The 20059-nt window shown below is 37.4% G+C and overlaps 2 protein-coding genes across 2 annotated transcripts; both read right to left on the reverse strand.

The window, feature by feature from the left end:
- Positions 1 to 1177: 1177 nt before the first annotated feature.
- LOC146658858 (chemerin-like receptor 1) lies at positions 1178 to 2277 on the reverse strand. The gene has a single exon (XM_085421788.1). The coding sequence runs from the start codon at positions 2275 to 2277 to the stop codon at positions 1180 to 1182; it is 1098 nt and encodes a 365-aa protein (XP_085277914.1). The 3' UTR covers positions 1178 to 1179.
- An 11236-nt stretch (positions 2278 to 13513) lies between these two features.
- On the reverse strand, positions 13514 to 14491 carry LOC146658859 (chemerin-like receptor 1). The gene has a single exon (XM_085424164.1). It carries the CDS (start codon positions 14489 to 14491, stop codon positions 13514 to 13516), a length of 978 nt encoding a protein of 325 aa, XP_085280290.1.
- Positions 14492 to 20059: the final 5568 nt, after the last annotated feature.

Consider the following 20059-nt stretch of genomic DNA (forward strand, 5'->3'; position numbering starts at 1 on the left):
TGGCTGATAAATAAATAAAATAAAATGTATGTAAGTAAATATAATACTTTTTGTTCAGCGAATAAAACAATACAGGAACAGTGAATAAATGAGGATCACTACTGTCACTATTTATTGACGTCCCTGGGGTTAAAAAACTTTAAAAGAGAGAAACTATCAGTGAGATTGTCTGATATGTTACTAATGGAACTGTAGGAATGTCAAATATTTAATATAAAATGTAAATGTTTACATGAAAACTCAATGGTGGTCAGCTCATAATAATATATTAACATAAAACATAACACGGATTATTAATACATGGAAATGAATGGCAGACTTCATGAGTTAGTTAAAGCAAAAAAAAAAAAAAAATAATAATAATAATAGCACAAAGTTAATGCAGAGCTGTGAGCCAAAGAGGCAAGAAAAACAACACGGCACAGAAATAATACATCACAGTACCATTTGTACCATTAGCTGTTTCCATAATTTTATGAGCGGGGTTTATTTGAAATTTTGTTTATTGGAACAAAATTAAACAAAATTTCATTCATTAAAGGTTTATAAAGATTTATAAAGATTTACTCTGGAGTCATGTTTACAGCTAGTAAAAAGTCTCAAAGAAATTTTCTATTAAAGGTTTTAACATGTTTATGTACCTCATATACAGCCTTATACCTCAGTAATCTAATCTGACTTCTCTCTGCTCTGCCTGGTGTTCACTGACTTCATGTCACTGGGAGAGTGTGTCTCCTCTTCCTGGAAGGCTCTCCAGCACATTCAGGATGGATTTTCGTATTTCAGCCTTAAAATCTTGTCTCAAGAAGACATACAGCAGTGGATTCAAGCAGCAGTGAAGAACGACCAAATTTTTGGCAACAAAGATCCCAATTGGATGGCATAGTGAATTTTTTCATTTGGTGGAATAAATACTATCAGCTGAATGATAGGGAGTCCAGCCCAGAAAAAAGGCAACAATAATGGAAGCAATAACATTGTATAACTGCTTTTAGTTCTATAAAAAAGTAACCTGAATGGACTGTTGTGATTCATAGATTCATGCAGTCATGTATCAGATTAATGCTATGGCTAGTAAAAAAGCCCCAAAGCATTTTAAGATATTTTTGAAACATTTAGAATCATTTTTAAGATAGTTGTCACAATTGTCTGCCATTTACAGTTTAATTATTTGGTTTCTTATACCTCAGTATTCAAATCTGAGCTATTTTTGCTTTGACTGGTGACCACTGACCCTGTGTAAGTGCGAGTGTGTGTCTCCTCTTCCTGGAAGACAGTCTCCAAAACATTTCGGATGGATTTGCGGACTTTGTCCTTAAAATCATGGCCCATGAACACATACAGCAGTGGATTGAAGCAACTGTTGAGAAAGGCCAGACTGGTGGCCAGAGGCATCCCGACACCTATGACAAGATCTAATGTGTTGCTCTGAGTAGCAGACGTGAATTTCACTAGTTCAATTACACCAATTATGTAAAAGGGAGCCCAACACAGGAAAAAAGTGACAATAACAGCAGTGACAATTTTAAACGTGCGTGTTGATTGGCTGGCCATGGTGCGGTTTCTCCTCAGATGATGGATTAGGACAGCATAACAGGACACAATGACAGTGAAGGGAACTGCAAATCCCAGGAAGAGACGAGTGATAGTCATGGCTAGATGACGAAACTGAATCACAGATGGTGCTGTATAGTTATCAGAAAGAGCATAGTTGCTGAAACAGAGGATTTGGTTTTCAGACATTTTCTCAGTGTCCCTGAAGATGAAATATGGAGCACTGAGAATCAAAGCAACCACCCAAACACACAGACTCACATAGGATGCTTTGCGTACATTTCGGTGGTTCTGAGCCCAGATAGGCCACACCACAGACACACATCTGTCCACACTGATCACCACCAGAATGTAGACACTGGCAAACATGTTCAGAAAGCTGATAGTGGTGTTCAGCTTGCACATGAACTTGCCAAAAGGCCAGTGGAAACCTGAAGCTGTGTAAGTCACACTCAGGGGAAGAAATGCAGTGAAGAGGAAGTCAGCCACAGCAAGGTTGAGGTACCAAACTGTGTTAACAGTTTTCTTCATCTTGAACCCGGTCACCCAGATAACCACTCCATTCCCGAGCACGCCGAGGACAAAGGCCACGGAATAAAGGATTACAGACATTGTGTTGAGAGACTGTTTCAGCCCATCATACTTGTCACCATACACAGAGTCATTTTTATCAGGTGCAGCAGTTGTATTAATTTGATCGAAAGAGTTGTTGGTCATCTTCATCAATGTCTTCAGATCTGCATAGAAAAAAACATGAATTTATGTAAAAGTCATTTTTGATATTGATAATAATTCTGTCTTCACATATTGCACAGAAATATAAATTAATTACTCTTAAATTAATGTTTAATTTATAGTTAGTTATGAATCTTAGACAATAAAGGCTCAAAATGAACAGCAAATAAAATGCATTTAGCAGTGAAGGTCATCACTTGTAGTTGAGAGCACTGTTTTCAGCTCAAATTAGATTATAATCCATCCATTCAGTGTTAATGGCTACTTCAGTTCATGATTGCACTACTGTGGCAGCAACATTCACAATGTGATATGAAAATTCTTAACTGGCTGCTGAGCATAATGTATGCATGTAGTCACAGTTATCAGGAAACTGAAGAGTGTCCAAATCAGCAATGATGTTACAACACTAAAAGAGTATGTCACCGTAATTTCCCAACAATTGAACGCAAACACGAAAAAATAAATATCTGACCAAGAACTTCAGAAAAACTTAAATTATTCTTAAAATTTGCAGTCCTCAAAAAAAAGTATAAATTTTTATTTGTTGGAACTGATTGAAACAGAATTAGAAGAAAAACAATTCAGACTTGTAGAACGCAAAGGAACAACAAATGCTATATTGATAAGCGTCCCAGAAAAAGCAGTTAAACTTCAAAAATATCTGTACTCATGTTTTATTGATGACATGAAAGCCTTCAGCACTATCAGCTACAAAAATCTAATAGTTATTATTAGTTCTGAACAATGGCAAAAAAAGACCTATTATGAAGAACATGCACTTGGAACAAACTGTGGCAATCAAAAGTGACAAAGAAATTTTCACTTCTGGTTTCGAAATTTGTCAAACTCAGAAGTGGTGTAGGGCAAAGTTGTGTGTTGTCAGCTGATCTGTTTCCTCTATACAGTGATTATATCTTGCGAGATCAAAGGAGTGCCAGGCATTGTGGTTGATGGGCACCTCATTAATAACCTGAGATGTGCAGACGACACTGTAATCAATTCAACATCTACAGAAAACAAATACTTATTGTATATAAGAAGAGTGAAGAAGTGGGACGGACATTAAGTCCCACATTCATTTTCTTGAATCTCAAGTAAACTTAGACAATGATCATTTCCAAAAAGAAAGACAATATAGTGCAACATCATACTAAAGAATTCCACACAACAAGGCAATAAGTTTAAATATTTGGGTATTACTGTGAGTAATGAAGATTGTTACGTAAAATCAAGATTTGGATTGCAAAAGGAAAGAAAGCTACCTCTGCAAGGACTACAGTTGATTGACAAATTTCCTTCAAGACAAGAAAGAGAGTCCTAGATGTCTACATCACACCTATCTTCATGTATGGAAGCAAAGAACGACCGACTAATGAAGAGGTTTTAAAATGCGCACACACCAAAAGATCATTAAATAAAACATCAGAGAGACAAGCAAGACTCTCTGGGACAAGTACTGAAAAAGGACAATTGAAATTAAATCTGGAAAAGATTGAAGGGAACAAAGACAAGGCAGAAGGCGAGAAACCGTCACTGGCAGAATACAAGACCGAAGGAAGAAAACACCAAATGAGTTGCTGGACTGTGTGAGAGAGAGGGCATCTAGTCTAAACGCCAATGCCATCCAATAAGACACTTAAGAAGAAGAAAATATGTATGGCTCTTCTGTCAGGTGTGGGTTGATGTGCAGTAGAAGAATATCAGAACAAACTGTGACACATTAATACAACCTAGACTAAACTATGTGTATTTAATATGCTCAATTAAACTTAATATGTTCAATTAAAAAAGATCATTTAAATGATAGGTGATATTTTTCAGCTTTGTTGGCCACTTGTTGACTGACCCATGAAAAGTGGTTTCTCAGTTTACTAAATAAAATAACTATTAAAGGGTTTTTGACAATCCAATCACAGGTTTACCTAATCGTCCATTTGATGTACTAAACGTTGGGCAATTACATCCATCATAATAGTCATGATGGCTGTGTGGGTTTGGGTGAGAATGTGGACTTTAATACTCACTGTGCAGTTGTTGAGCAACACTATGTCAATGGAATTGGAAAAAACCCCAAATTAAATTACTGCTTGTTTTTCTTCAGTGAAAAAGACCTTTACTTAACCTCTAGGTCTGACAGATGATAACAAACTTCTGCAGTTACTCTAACTGCTTGCACCATGCTATATTTGGCTGCCTACATTTATGTCTGCCTGCAGCTTGGTTTAGATGTATTAGTCAACACATTTTGACGAATAAAGAGGTCAAAGAAGTTATAACTGTGCAAAGAACCTTACCGGCAATTACTTTAAAAGTCACTACCCTCATGAAAGTAATGCTGTCTCTTAAGTTCAGTGGTTTAACTTAATTTTAAGAAATTAGCCTATTTGATTATTTAACACTACACTTCCAGTGAATAACTATCCCAGCAGTCAGTGTTTCTACGTTATGCAATAGTGTAAAAAATGAATTTCCTTCTTTTTAATTTTTTTTATATATGTATAAATATATATTCCATCCATTCATGCATGCATATAGATATTCAGGGAACTGAATTTTTGGGGGCGGAATCTTGAAAATGTATTAATCATGAGTGACTTAGTAATTAAAAACTGGGAAAGTCTTAAGTGTCAGAGGTTTATCTATTAAAAAGTAAATACATGATGATTTTACAATCGTACAACAGCTAAGTAACAAAGACGGCATACCTTTAGTAAAGCTCTCTTGTTGGTTGTTGAAGAATCTTCTGCAGATGAATGCCTCATCAAACTCTGACAGGTTATTATAACTGAGACTAATTTGTGGGTCGTATTTTGCCATTTATAACAAGGCAGATCCACCGGAAGTTTGCAAAAGTTTGCAGACAAATGAAAGAGAAAGAAAAAATGAGAGACAGCACTGTTGCATTGTCTTCAGCATGGCCTTAGTATCACTATCTTATTTTGCCATTTTCCTCCAGTTTCTTTCTTGACTCTCTAAGGCAGTGGTTCTCATACCTTTCACAATGAGTATCACCTCATGACATATATGGCTCTTGAAGTACCACCCTTATGACCGACATTAAAGTACAGCAGTACACCACATACAGTTCACACGAGACAATTTTATTTCTTATATAAATGTTATTTATTTTAACTGTCATAAACAGGATGTGACAAGTGATAATACCACTTGTCAAATCCTAATACCACTAGAGGGAGCTCACATACCACAGCTTGAGAACCAGTGCTCTAAGGCAGCTGTGCTATGAAACAATCTGAGGAAAACCAAGGTATCTCCACAGTCAGTGGCATATATTATAAAACAGTACAGATTGTAAAACATGAACCTTTCAGCTCATTGTACCTACATTCCTAATGGGTTTCTTTCTTTCTTTCCTTGTTTTTACTCAAGAGCATTCACACTGAATTAGGTTACAGATGTGGGTTACAGAATAATTATTACCTCTATAAAGTCACCACCTATAAAAAGTCTTTAAATGTTATAAAGCATAAAGGAAAGACTTACCAGATCTCTAGGAAAGTACAACTGAATTGGGCAGAGAAAGAACAAGGTGTTTAATGAATCCGCTGGTGTGGAAGTACGGAAAGGTTTTCAAAGGAAGAGGTTGTTAGGTTGGCTCAGGTTTACTGATTTGGAGATAAAGTTAAGGGGGTGAGGCTGAGATGGTTTTAAGACGTGCAGAGGAGGTGGATAACTAAAGGGACCAACAACAGAAGAAAATCGAGCATTGAGCAACAGAAATCAGAATGAAAACTGTTTTTCCCTGTCTATCAACATCCTGTTTTGCAGTCTTGTTTAACTCTACTTCTTACTCTAAAAGTCAACTGTCCACTTCTTGTATTTTTTCATGTCATGGAATAATTCCATGACATTGCAAGGAATTGTAAAACTGCTTGTGGAAACACCTTATGTGTTGTGATCAGAATGTAAACTGTAGACCTACAATATGAGTGGGAAAGCAGTTAAGCTAAAAATATGTTATTGATCGAAATGTTATTCACAAAAACAACTAAAAACATTTTGTCAAGTGTTCATAAATAAGTTTAAATTATATGGTAATATAAAATATATACCAAAGCTGCTGAGTTTGTTATGATTTTGTGATTCATTATTTTGGATTCAATAGATTTTAGGACTATCAGCTGTGTACCAACCTGACTTCTGCACAACACAACTGATGGAGTTCATCATGAAGCGCATTGAGAGTAGACCAAGAGTTCACAGCACTGTCAATAAAGCAAAGAGTGGCTGCTTTGAGTAATCTAAAATATAAGACATATTTATCAATTTATTTATCATATATTTAATGTCTTCAGTGTGTATCTACAATGTAGAAAGTGAAAATAACGAATTACATGAGAAAGTTTGTTCAAACTAATGACTGGTAGTGTATATATGAAGCAATCCAAGAAATATAAAGTCAAACACAAGCAGGCAGTATTCAGTATGACATGAAAACTAACCCAAACCCAATATGACAGGGAAAGTAAAACTACAAAAAAGACACAACAATCAAAGTAGAGCAGAAAGTCACTGACAAACATTTAGAGTAGACTCTGGTACAATACAATTCTATTAGTACCTACTCAGATTGACTTGACATGGTTCACCATGGTTTTCAGGTTTTTCCATTAGGCCATAGAACCTGATACCAGGTACATTTTTAGAACCTGCTCGGCTGGGGTTCCAAGCGATCCGACCAGGTACTAAATTGTGACGTTGTCAGACTGCATGTCACCGATTGGCTGGCTAGTAGTTTTCACTCGATGAGTCATGAGAGCATTTTGCTCACAAAAATCAAAACTTTTTTTAAAGCCCATTTTTAAGTTTATTCATAGTCTTCGTAATTTCTGAGATCATTCCACAGTTTATTGATATAGCCTTTTTTTTTCATTTGCCCATCTTTACTTCTTCTGCCTATTTAAGGTAATCTTGTCTCAGTCTTGTTACTGACTTGTTGCCAGTTAACCCAATTAGTTGCAAAATGTTTCCTCAAGCGGTTTCTTTTTAGAATGACTTACTTTCCAGCCTTTTGTTACCCTGTCCCAACTTTTCTGTTGCTGCCCTTAAATAAAAAAACAACAACAACAACCAATTTTTGTCATGAATAGTAAAATGTCGCTTATCATAAATTAAGTTATCATAAATTAATATCTCTAGAAAATTAAAACCGCCGCCCAAGCATACAGATCACTAATAATTATAGCTCACTAATGATTATTTACTTTCCTTGACCGCAAGTAAAGACATGTTGATTCATAGAGTTCATGGAATTTTACGATTCATGAGAGGCACGGAAAAATTAGAATATAAACAAGCGTGCTGATCCACACCCGTGTGCACACAGGTGTACACACGGGTGTTCACAGACACAAACTACACCCTTCTTGGCTGCTACGTCAAAGCACATTGTGCGCTGTCAATCTTGCGTACTGCACAATAACATGCAATATTTAGTATCTACTGTTATCTACTGTTAACTAGTTTATTGTGATGGTGTTGTATTTAGTATGTTGCTCTTTTTTGTTTGTTTTCTCTTCTATTTTTTCTTATCCCCATACAGGTGATCCAGGTGTTTTGTTTGTTTTTCTTTTTTTTCTTCCCCCCTTTCTCACCATCTCATCTCTCCCTCTCATTCTTTCATTCTTTCTCCCTCTCCTATCCCCAGTCATGTCTGTCCCGTCTGTAACAACCAAATATCAAATCAAATAAATGCATAATTATAATAAAGGTCAATCAAATGGACCAATATGGCAAGGCCATGATGATGCAATTGGTAAAATAAATCGCTTGGCATCTTTCTTAGCCTTCAGACAACAATTCTGATGGCTAAAGATCCAAACAGGACAGGCAAAAAAAAAGAATATAAACATTTGTGTGCTGATCCTAATAGTGGTAACATATCTCACAGATGTCACTGTGACTTTCAGTTTGGAAATAAACATGAAAAAGGAACACCAAAGGTTTCAGGAAATAACAGTTTTGAAATATGGGGTAGCATGATGGTTAACACTGTTGCCTCACAGCAAGAGAGTCCTGTTTTCAGATCGACTGTGTGACCGAGGCCCTTTCTGTGTGGAGTTGAACCATGAGAAGGTGGTATTCATAAAACTATTAGAAACAAAAATAAGACAATGCAGTTATTTGTTTTCTTTTTAAAAAATGTGTTTTTAATAAAAATGGAAGTGTAACTGCCTGTCCTTTCACTCAAAGTGGCATTTGTTATGTGTATCATAATAGTTGTCGCTGCCCGGAGTTGGGTGAGAAAGTTCAGTCCAATAATCACCGTGTAGCAGCTGAGCAAATGTACGTTAATGAATGTAAAACTAAATTATGATTCCCATCAAATAAGAATGAAATAAAGAAACAAAATGCCCATTTCTTATCCACTAGGTCTTACAGAGTTCAACCAAAACCAAAACTATATCATGAACTACCACAGTTACTCAATACATGTGGCTTCTTGATCCATGTTGTTTTGCATGTCTGTATTTATGTGTGTGTGCAAGTTACTTTAGCCTGTATGAATTCCCTTCTCATAGTCACATGGATATGTAACCTTTTCTTTTCACTTGTTTACTTTACGAAGAACTTTGAACTCTCAGGTTTTGATTAATCCCCTATTCAACAAGTTTCCAGTCCGATTTATGTGCAAACTAGATAATAGGTGTTTTGTTATATATGTTTGAGTAGTAGTTATATATTTCTTGCCTTATCTATTTTTGAAGAGGTTTTTCAAGCGGCCATGCAAAACCTACTTACACATGAGACACTATTAGAAACACATTTCAGTGCAGTTTCAGTGCAACTCCTTGGTGTGAAGGGGGGTGTTGAAGGTAGACTGGTACACCCTGACACTAACACAGAGCATAACCAAGGAGCGGCTGCCTTAGGAATGTGTGGGGGTTATGGGAGGATGGTGCTCCTGTATTTGTGATACCGCAGCAAGGTACAGACAGGACTAACCAGGGAGGGCTAAAGTTTAAACCATGGCCTCTCTCCATTGATAGCCAATCACAAGTATTTTCTGTTTTGAATATATCATTTTAGTTACGAATTGTACAGGACTTCTGGGTGTGCACACTGCTTGACACTGAGAAGTCCACAGTCCTGGGATATCGAAAAACATGGGGAATTTGTTTATTTCACATCTAGTTGCTAGTCAATACAATATGCTGCCAGATCCCAGAATACACGTGTATGTTACAGTCACAACTTTTCTTTAACAGTCTCAGCATTTTTCCTTCCTTGTTTTTATGGGTATTTCTCCAAAACATGCATTAATCACAATTGTTGATTCTCTGGTATATTTAATAATAATAATAATAATAATAATAATAATAATAATAATAATAAATCATTCTTGAGAATTCTGTATTGCTAGCAATGCAATGGATCATTATTTCACAGGGAAGTATTATCAAGATGTGACAATAGCAAAAGTGGCCAGTAGGTGTCACTGTCAAGCTTGGTTTCAGATTGTTTTGAAACTTTTGCACAACGGCTTTGAATGTGTCATTTTTTTCCTCAAAGCCTTGTTTTGCTCATTACTGGCAAACACTGAAGTTGCTCCAAGAACAGGTGCATGATCACTTACAGATAAGTGGGGAGCAGTGTTGGTCAAGTTACTTGAAAAAAGTAATCAGTAACTAATTGCTGATTAAGATATATAGAAAAGGATTCAAAGCAAACTGATCAGAGTGTTAATGATACTACTCAGAAACGTTTTTGTAAAGGACTCTGTGCGATAACGCAGTTATTTTGTATATTCATAGACAGAAAACAAAGTAACCACGTGGGTTAACAGTGTGATTTGATGTTGTGGTTTTTGTTACGAGATAATTGTGGAGAAAAAGATAAAAGAATGTGTACATGAGCATAAAGGATAAATACGGAAATTCTGTTTAACAAAGTGAAATAAAGGAAGCAGAACTCACATCTCCCGTATCTACCTTTTGTATATAAATCAGAGCCACCCGAAGGCAGTTTTCCTCTTTAGACTGCTGCCCTTTAACACTGAAGCATTTATATAAAACAGCTCCCTCTGCTGGTATATGTAATGTGTTTTCTGTGATTTTAATGATTTCTCATCAAATGAGTTGTAGAACTAGCTGTTATGTTCCCCTAAAAGGGTCCAGGCGATTAGGGAGAGTAACAAAAAGTGTCCGGGTCGGAAAAAGGAGACAGAGAGGCAAAATGATTAAATTAAAGAGTTTTATTAAAGTTTCTATTAATAACTCAACTAAAAGAGATGGACAAGCCACTATCACCATTTAAAGAAACAAAACAAAACTCAAGCGTCGGCCAGTAAACTGAAAAGTAAGTCAGAAAAGGGTTAGTAACCAAACACACTCCTCTTCACCAAGCAGGAGCAAACAATCACAAGATTCAGCTCACTAGCTGCAACCACCAAACACTCACACAGCTCACTAGATAAAACCCGTCACATGGCACTCTGGCACCAGAGCTTACTCACCTTTCTCTGCCTTTAAATACCTTTAATTGCTGATGTGAGTCAGCTGTACAAAAGAAAAATGTGGCACCTAAGGCAGGAGAGACATCTGTGACAAACGATACTACCAATGAAGCACCATCAGAACTAATGAAGCACCACTCTCATGTTTCGCAGGTGGGACGCAGATAGACTCAAAGGCAGGCTGACATAGACCGAATAAAAGAGTCCAGGGAAACAAAGTCCATTCCGTGAAACAGCAAAGTAACCAGCAAGTTCCCAATAAAGGAGTAAGGGGGGGACAAGGAAGACCGCTGGAAAGAAAACGCAGTTATATGCCAACAGTAAGGGGATAATCGGTGGGGGTGGGGGGCTGAACTGAAAACCAGAAGGCACAAAAACTATCAAAATGAAGCAGGAAGAAGACAAGAAACACAGAGACAACACAGAGTTCTGAAATTAGGAAGGTGAAAATAGGAGAGACAGGATAAACTTACAATTAATGAACAAATTTTGGACCAGAGATGGACCGATCCAATATTACGTATCGGTATCGGTCTGATACTGACCTAAATTACTGGATCGGATATCAGAGAGAAATAAAAAAAATTTATCCGATCCATTAAATATCACAAAAGCACCTCAGAAAACTTGCGACATGGCGTAACTCAGCTCATAACCTTAGCACGTGGGAGCTGTATGCGTCATGCAAGTGCAAGACCTGTCGGTGGTTTGGTTGAGCATTTGAAGCCTCACTACCAAACCAGCATTTCATCTCCGAGGAAGTTATCCCAGAGAGAAGTAAAGCAAGTGTTTACGTTCATCTCTGAATGTTTCTAAAGCATTCCCACGTTAAGCTTAACAACCGATATATGGAGCGACTGCCTCTTCTCTCCCCCTCCCTCTCCTGCTGCTACTTCAATCATGAAACTGATCAATGATCAGCTGATCGGCTCCCGTCTCTTGTTTGTTTTTGATCAACTTTGCGCCAGAACGAGGAAACCAGCTGCTAAACAACAGCAGCACGTTTAAGCTTGATAAGCTGTTGTTAGAATTTATTGACAGCTGGTAACTGTGCAGGGGCGGGTCTAGCAAAGTTTTGCCAGGGGGGCAGGTAGGGCATTAACGGGGAAGGGGGGCGGTTCACCATGAAAAATGAAGTGGAGATCTCATTTAAAATAGCTAGCTTTTAATAAATAATTATCTGAATCTTACACCCAAAGTTTTAATCTCTTGTAAAATGTATAGAAGTCCATTACTGTATATAGTAACTATTAAGTCTAATATACTCTAGTAAGCTATAGTACTTTTTCCTTTGGGACAGTACCATCTGTGCAGTCTGCAGTTCTGTTGAAGAAAGATGTTGAATCTATTTAATTATTGTGGAAAAATAATTGATTTCTGTGAATTTTCTTTTACACGTGCATTAAATTAAAGTTGATTATGTCGATTAATGCATCACGAAGCGGAGGGTGGGGGGTGGTTCCCTATTTTTTTTTGGTGGCAATCCTATTAATTAGGTTGCTTAATATTTCTGATAAGTACTGTTTAAAATACCAGAATAGGGAGGATCGTGTAGGTTACGTTTATTAGATTGATCAGTATTGCTGAACTATAAAATAGTTTTTGCATACAGGCATAACAGAATAGCTTTAGTGTTTGTTTTTTTTACTTGAGTATGAACTTATACAAAATGCAGCAAGATATTTTATTGATTAAAAAATACACTATATCGGATTCATATAGGTATATATATAGGGCAGCACGGTGGCACGGTGGTTAGCACTGTTGCCGCACAGCAAGAAGGTCCTGAGTTCAATTCCACCATCAGGCCGGGGTCTTTCTGTGTGGAGTTTGCATGTTCTCCCCGTGTTTGCGTGGGTTTTCTCCGGGTACTCCGGCTTCCTCCCACCGTCCAAAGACATGCAGCTTGTGGGGATAGGTTAATTGATTAATCCAAATTGTCACTAGGTGTGAATGTGAGTGTGAATGGTTGTCTGTCCCTATGTGTTAGCCCTGCGACAGACTGGCGACCTGTCCAGGGTGTACCCCGCCTTTCGCCCTATGACAGCTGGGATAGGCTCCAGTGCCCCCCGCGACCCTGAAAAGGAGAAGAGGATGGATGGATGGATGGTATCGGACACAAAAAAGTGGTATCGTGCCATCTCTACTTTGGACACAGAGAAAACTAGGTTCTAAACTAAGAAAACATAAACACAAAACTGAGACAACCAGAAAGAAAACAATCCATTTCCACAATTTGTAAATAAAAGTACAAAACCCAATATAAATAAACACAAATACAAAAATTATTGCGAAAATAAAAACTTGGGCAAAAGATACAGGGACTGAGACAATCGCAGGTAGTATAGATGGATATATCAAGTTGCTCCTGTTTGTCACTTTTTATGTGTTTCTCACTTGTTTTTGGTACATATGGAGAATACTGTGCGTAATAGGCATTGCATTATTTTGTTTTTTGATTAAGAATGTTAAGAAGTTACACTAAAATATTTTAGCATTCCAAAGTGTTTCAAATGCCCCCAGAAATGTTAACTTGCTGTACAATATCACAGTAATAATATATAATATAGTTAAAAAAGAGAATGCTTTTGATCAACATTCCTAAAATTAATTAATTAATATTATTAAATCTTAAGAGATTAACTCTATAATTTGAGAGGATCCATGAATTTAAAGAAAAGGTAATTTGTTAGACACAGTTAAAGTCACTATGTACAGTACAATGTATTTATCTCTTTAATCGCATTACAACTGTGTGTCAGACTCTAACTTCTTATTGTTCTGAGTGGTTGCATTTGTATAGATATAAGAGCGAGGAACTTCTTCCTGGAAGGCAGTCTCCAAGATGTTGTGGATAGATTTGTGGACTTGACTCTTAAAATCCTGGCCCATGAACACATACAGCAGTGGATTCAGGCAGCTGTTGAGAAAGGCCATACTGGTGGCTATTGGTAACCCAATTATGGTGATATCATCTAATATCTCACTTGAATATTCTGGCATGTGATTTGCCATCTCAATTAGACCCATGATGTGAAAGGGAGCCCAGCACAGAAAGAAAGTGATGATAATAGCAGCGATGATCTTAAAGGGGCGACTTGACTGATTGGCCAGTGTGCGGTTTCTTCTGAGACGATGGATTATAACAGCATAACAGGAGACAATGACAGTAAAGGGCACAACAAATCCCAATAGGAAACGCGTGATAATCATGGCCTGATGAGTCTCATTATATGTGTCCTCGTCACCAGAAAGAGCATAGTTGTTGAAGCAGTTGATGATATCCTTATTGTGGTACGATGGTCCGACGTCCCTGAAGATGAAGTATGGAGCACTGAGAATCAAAGCCACCACCCAAACACACAGACTCACATAGGATGCTCTGCGTACATTTCGGTGGTTCTGAGCCCAGACGGGCCACACCACAGACACACATCTATCCACACTGATCACCACCAGAATGTAGACACTGGCAAACATGTTCAGAAAGCTGATAGTGGTGTTCAGCTTGCACATGAACTTGCCAAAAGGCCAGTGGAAATCCAAAGCTGTGTAAGTCACACTCAGGGGCAAAAACGCAGTGAAGAGGAAGTCAGCCACAGCAAGGTTGAGGAACCAAACTGTGTTAACAGTTTTCTTCATCTTGAACCCGGTCACCCAGATAACCACTCCATTCCCGAGCACACCGAGGACAAAAGCCAGGGAGTACACAACCATAGACATGGTGTTCAGAGAATGTCTCAACTCAGCATACTGGTAAACAGGTGCAGCAGTTGTGTTGAATTGATGAAAAGATCTAGTGGTAATCTCTATCACTGCCTTGGGACCTGCAGTGGTATCACAAAAAAAATAAATATATAAATGCATTATGTAAAATTCATCTTTCAATTTTTTTCTTTCTGTTATAACTAATTGCATTGAATGATACTCAGTTATTTTTTAAATTGCTACTTAATGTCTAGTTAGTTGTAAACAAATCTTAAACACTAACTGCTTCAATTAAACACTGACTGCATTTAGCAGTGAAGGGTCACTTGTAAGTCAGATATCTCAGGTATAATCAAGGCTATGAAAGCAGAACATGTGAAAAAAATTGTAGTTGGCTGTTTTGGTATAGATTATTTCTTGATAGAAGAGCATGAACAGTGACTAATTCATTTACAGATTTAGAAAATGAATTAGTTCTAGACTTCAGTAGTAATGAGTTAAATAAAAGGAAGAATTAAAGAGTGAAGATAATACATTTACGAGACTATATAAGGGAGGGGGGGGGGGGGGGGGGGGGGGGGAGGAAAAGTAGATAAAACCAGTAGTTAAAATGTAAGTTTTGAAGTTTAAGCTTAAAAATAAAACAGTGTGGATTTGGTGCTTTATTCAAATGCACAGGCAGCCAGTGTAAAGACCTCTGAGCTGAGCTGATGTGGTCCACTTCTTTGGTCTTAGTGAGGACTCGAGCAGCAGTTCCGAATGAGCTGTAGTTGTCTGACTGATTTTTTAGGTAGACCTGTAAAGATGCTGTTACAGTAATCAAGCCTACTAAAGATGGCAGGTAGTGTTTTTTTTTATGACATATATACACTGGGATAGCATATTCAATGGTGTCACTATGTTAAGTATTTGACTAAAAAGCTCAAGTTGTGTTTGACCTATATACACAGATTAACTGTTGTCTACATTTATAACATATGTTAACTCTTGATGCACAGCTGTTATTTTGCAGACTAATAATTCACATAAAGAGGTAGTTTAGATAGTTTTATGTTTGGTTTTGATAGGTTCATGACTTATACTTCTAAAAAGAGGACGATTTGTTGTTACTTTATTATTCCTATTAACATATACGAACTGAAAGTCACTAATGACGCTATCAGTCTGTGAGAGGTGTAGGAAAATGAGGTCATGGACATTTTGTATTTCTTTGTCTGCCATGATGTATCACTCATGAAGCAGCATCTATAACTTTGTCAGTTTTGTTGCTTTGTGTTGACTGACAACCATGAGAAGTCAGCGCTCAGTTAGCTAAAATAATTAAGAATCACAGGGTGACTTTTTAAATAAAGATTAATTAGTGTCACCCTCTGTACTTTAACGTGAATATGTGCAAAATATGGCATTTGTAGGCAGTTACATACGTCATATTTTTAACACTATTGTTGGATGATAAGGTGAGGTTTCAGACAGATTCAGAAGAAGTTGAGCAATTATGTCTGACAGAGTGAAACCAAAAAAAAAATGTATTATTGACAATTTTACAGCAGCAAAATAATAAATATTGTTTACCTTTAGTAAAGCTCTGTTGTTGGTTGTTGATGAATCCACTCCAGAAGAATCACTGATCAAACTGTGACACATTGATTATATATAAACCCATTCTGAGAAAAAAAACCGCTGCTGAATTTGGCTTTCAGAAAAAGTCTGAAACCAAAATGAGATCATCTGTATTTTCCAGTGGCTACCGTAGAGGTTTTCTGTCAGCATCCTGTTTTCTAATCTAAATGAAGTCTCTTTATTAGCTGTGAAAGATGCTGTAGTGAAACAAGTTTGACACACCTTGTGTGTCTTCAAAAAGTAACGTGTGACTAAAACATGAACAGCATCAAGGTCGGATTCTAGTGGAAACATAAGAATTTAGATTGAAGCTAAACTTAAAAAAAAAGATTTGTTGAAATAAACCTTTGCAAACAAATCAAAACCAGATTTGGACAAATGTGAAGGATTTCCCGTAATAATGTCAGTTTGCTTTTCTTTTTAATGCAATATTTCTAAAATATTCTATGATCTCACAGGATGACGTTCATCCTACACACGCTGCCTCACCAGAATTGGTTTTCACAACCACAGTTACTTTTAACGTAATATTTAAGCCTGTGTGTTCTGAGCCATCATTGTCGAGGAATCTAACCCTACGCAAAGTTTTGCTTTTTCTAAATTGTTGCGTTGTCAGCAAAGAATGTAACGATTCCTACTAACATGCATCAAAAATGACATTTTCTCCAAAAAATAAAGGTAATGGTTAGGGTTTAGGGTCATCGCCGACGCTGACTCATATATCTTTATATCTCTAAAGCAAAACATAATGTGGTGGCACGAATCAGGGACACACACAGACTCACACAGGATGCTTTGTGTACATTTTGGTGGTTCTGAGCCACATCACAAACACAGTATGGATCATCAGTCCATACTGATGATCAGTCCATACTGATCACCACCAGAACGTAGACACTGGAAAACATCAGAATCAGAATCAGAATACTTTATTGATCCCTGGGGGAAATTATTTTTTGTTACAGTGCTCCATTTTAAACCAACATTAAGACAAGACAGACAATACACTAACTAAGAATAGTACAATATATACATATATATACATACATACATACATAAGTCACTCATAAATAAATAGTTGGAAAAGAAACATGTGTAGTTGTAGCAGTAACCAGTGTGTTAAGTGGATGCGTTGTACAGGGAGATGGCCACAGGCAGGAATGATTTCCTGTGTCGTTCAGTGGTGCTTTTCAGTAATCTCAGTCTCTCACTGAACGTGCTCCTGTGACTGACCAGCATGTCATGGAGGTCAGAAAGCTGTTCAGAAAGCTGATGGTGGTGTTCAGCTTTTACATGAAGTTGCTAAAAGGCCAGAGGAAACCTGAAGCTACGTATGTCACACTCAGGGGAAGAAATGATACAAAGACGAAGTCAGCCACAGCAAGGTTGAGGTACCAAACTGTCTATCAGCCCAATATCATTGCCAATATCAGGTGCAGTTGCAGTTGCAGTTGTACCGATTAGATCAAACGAGTCATTGGTCGTCTCCATCACTGTCTTAAGAATGACATAAAGAAACAACAAAATTAAATCATTTTGTAATGTCTGTTTTTCAAAGCTCTTCTTTCAGATGTGCATGCACACTATCAGTGAAAGGTTTGATCACACCTTCTCATTTAAAAGTTTTTCTTTATTTTTCGTACTTTCTACATTGTAGATACATAGTGGGGACATCAATTACATGATGCAAGATATATGGAATTATGTAGCAAACACAAAATGGATAAATAACTAAATATGTCGTATTTTTTAGATTCCTGAAAGTAGCCACCCGTTGCTTTGTTGACAGCACTGCACTCTGATTGGGGCCATTGTCTTAAGGTCATTGCCTTGTTGAAAAATAAATGATAGTCCAACTAAATGCAAACCAGGTGTCATTGCAGAATGCTGTGGTAGCCATGCTGGTTCAGTGTACCTTCAATTTTGAATAAATCCCTAAGATGAGCGGGTGAATTTTAAGACTGAAGTTGTTGAACAAGCTTATTTGACTGAAAAGTAACAAGATCCCTTTTTTAATCCACTAGGACAAAGAGTATTATCGAAACTAAAATTTTATAATGAAATACTAAAATAATCAAATTAAATAATCAATAATGAAAAGATTTTTTGACAGAAAAGCACTGAGATTTAAGACATGCAGAATGTAAGCTGATCGATTCACAAAAGGCAAGCATAAAATCGTTTGACTTGAGCAATGATGTCAGCTCTGAGTTTTACCATGTGAGAAAGTGGAAATAATGTAAAGAATAGACAAGCAGGCATACAGCAAGACAGGTGAATAGAATTTCTCTTTATTGAACTTAACCATAAGCTTGATTTTGGTGTTTTGTTTTTGACGTTGCAGATAGATGGACGAAATCAGTCACAGTCTTAAAAACGAAACATTGACCAAACGGTTTATAGAAGCTACAAATATGCCAGGAACCTTACTGTGAATTACTTTAAGTCACTATCCTATCAATTGGGCCACCCTACTTAATTGTAATAATGCCAGTGACAACATATTCCAGAAATCAATGGCCAGGCCTGAGGCTTGGGGACGCCATGGGGACGCCATGAGCAGCTGCACTGTGGATTTTGAGCTGATGTGTCCCCAGCTTCTCACAGGTAGTGTCATGGTCCGTGGTCCTGTGTCTGTGGAATGCGTGATGCTCGGGTAGCCACACCCCCGGGCTGGGCCATCACCGGCACACCTGCTCTCCATCGCGGTGATTACATGAAGAGCTACTTAACCCGGCGCTGACGGATGCTCCACGCCAGTCCGTTAATCACCTCACAGTGGTAACTAGACTTCCACGAAAGCGTGCATTCACTTCTGGTTGGAACTGTGTTTAATCCGTCTACTTGTGTCCAGGTTTCGACCCGGCGTTCGGCGTCTGCCACCTGCCTGTCCTCCGGCTCAACTAGATCGCTCGGTGCATCATCTGGCCCATTCGCTATCCCCACGGACTTCCTGCTCACGGACTGCCACACTTCCCTCCCGAGCTCACACAAAAGCAACACTTTCTGTTAAACACAGTGGTTTAACTTATATAATCTTAATAAATAAGCCTATGTTATTATTTCGACCAGAGTTATGTCAGCATGATTTCACAATTCTCCAAGATCAAAACAGGAAATTATCAAAGAAAGATTACACAACTTTAGTAAAGCTCTGTTGTTGGTGTGGATGAAGCCACTTTTGAAGAATCCTGGAACAAAGTATGAAAGATTAATATAAGTCAAGCTAAACTGCATAAAAACAAAGAACAAAAGGAAAGGTGAAATAAGAGAACAAAATAAGAGTCAATGTACCCATCACAAGCTAAAATGAAAAAAATAAATAAATAAATAAAAAAAAAGAATTTTTACTACAAGCAGAAGAGAGGGGACCAGTGTGGGGCTGCTAACATCCTGTTTTGCAATCTTGCTCATATAACTTTGACAGTTAGCTGTCTCGCTTTGGTTTTTGACCAGTGTAAAGTTACAAAATCAATTTGAGGAAACCCACAACCAATAAGACATAATAGCATAGAGTAGAACATACCATTTAGCTTGTTCCATCTGTTCCGGATGTTTCTGCTATGAAGAGCATCCACATCAGATTTTAACTGACCAAAGATATTTCTCTGCCATCTAAAGCTTACTTGTGAGCTTTATTTTGATGTCCCTGAACTAAATTCACATCCGTTTAGATTTTACTAAATCATTAGTAAATTTAAAGAAGTTTGTCTGCCTACTGCAATGTAAAGACTAGATTATATACATGCATCTTAAAACTGCTGGGTTAGTTTTAACCTTATTTTTAATCTTAATTCAACTTTAATGTCATAGTATTTAGTGGATGAAGAAAATGAATGCATGGATGGACAGTTTCCTATGTCAGACCAAAGCTAAACCCTTAGCAGTTTCCTCCTGTCCAAAGTGAAAGACCCAGGATGTTATGGCATGCCATCTCCAATACCAGAGAACCTCGGGGCTGTG

Source organism: Rhamphochromis longiceps, linkage group LG11 (assembly GCF_057381845.1).
Source record: "Rhamphochromis longiceps isolate RC_006_pf linkage group LG11, R_longiceps_female_GT1.1, whole genome shotgun sequence".
In the NCBI taxonomy this organism is placed as follows: Eukaryota; Metazoa; Chordata; class Actinopteri; order Cichliformes; family Cichlidae; genus Rhamphochromis; species Rhamphochromis longiceps.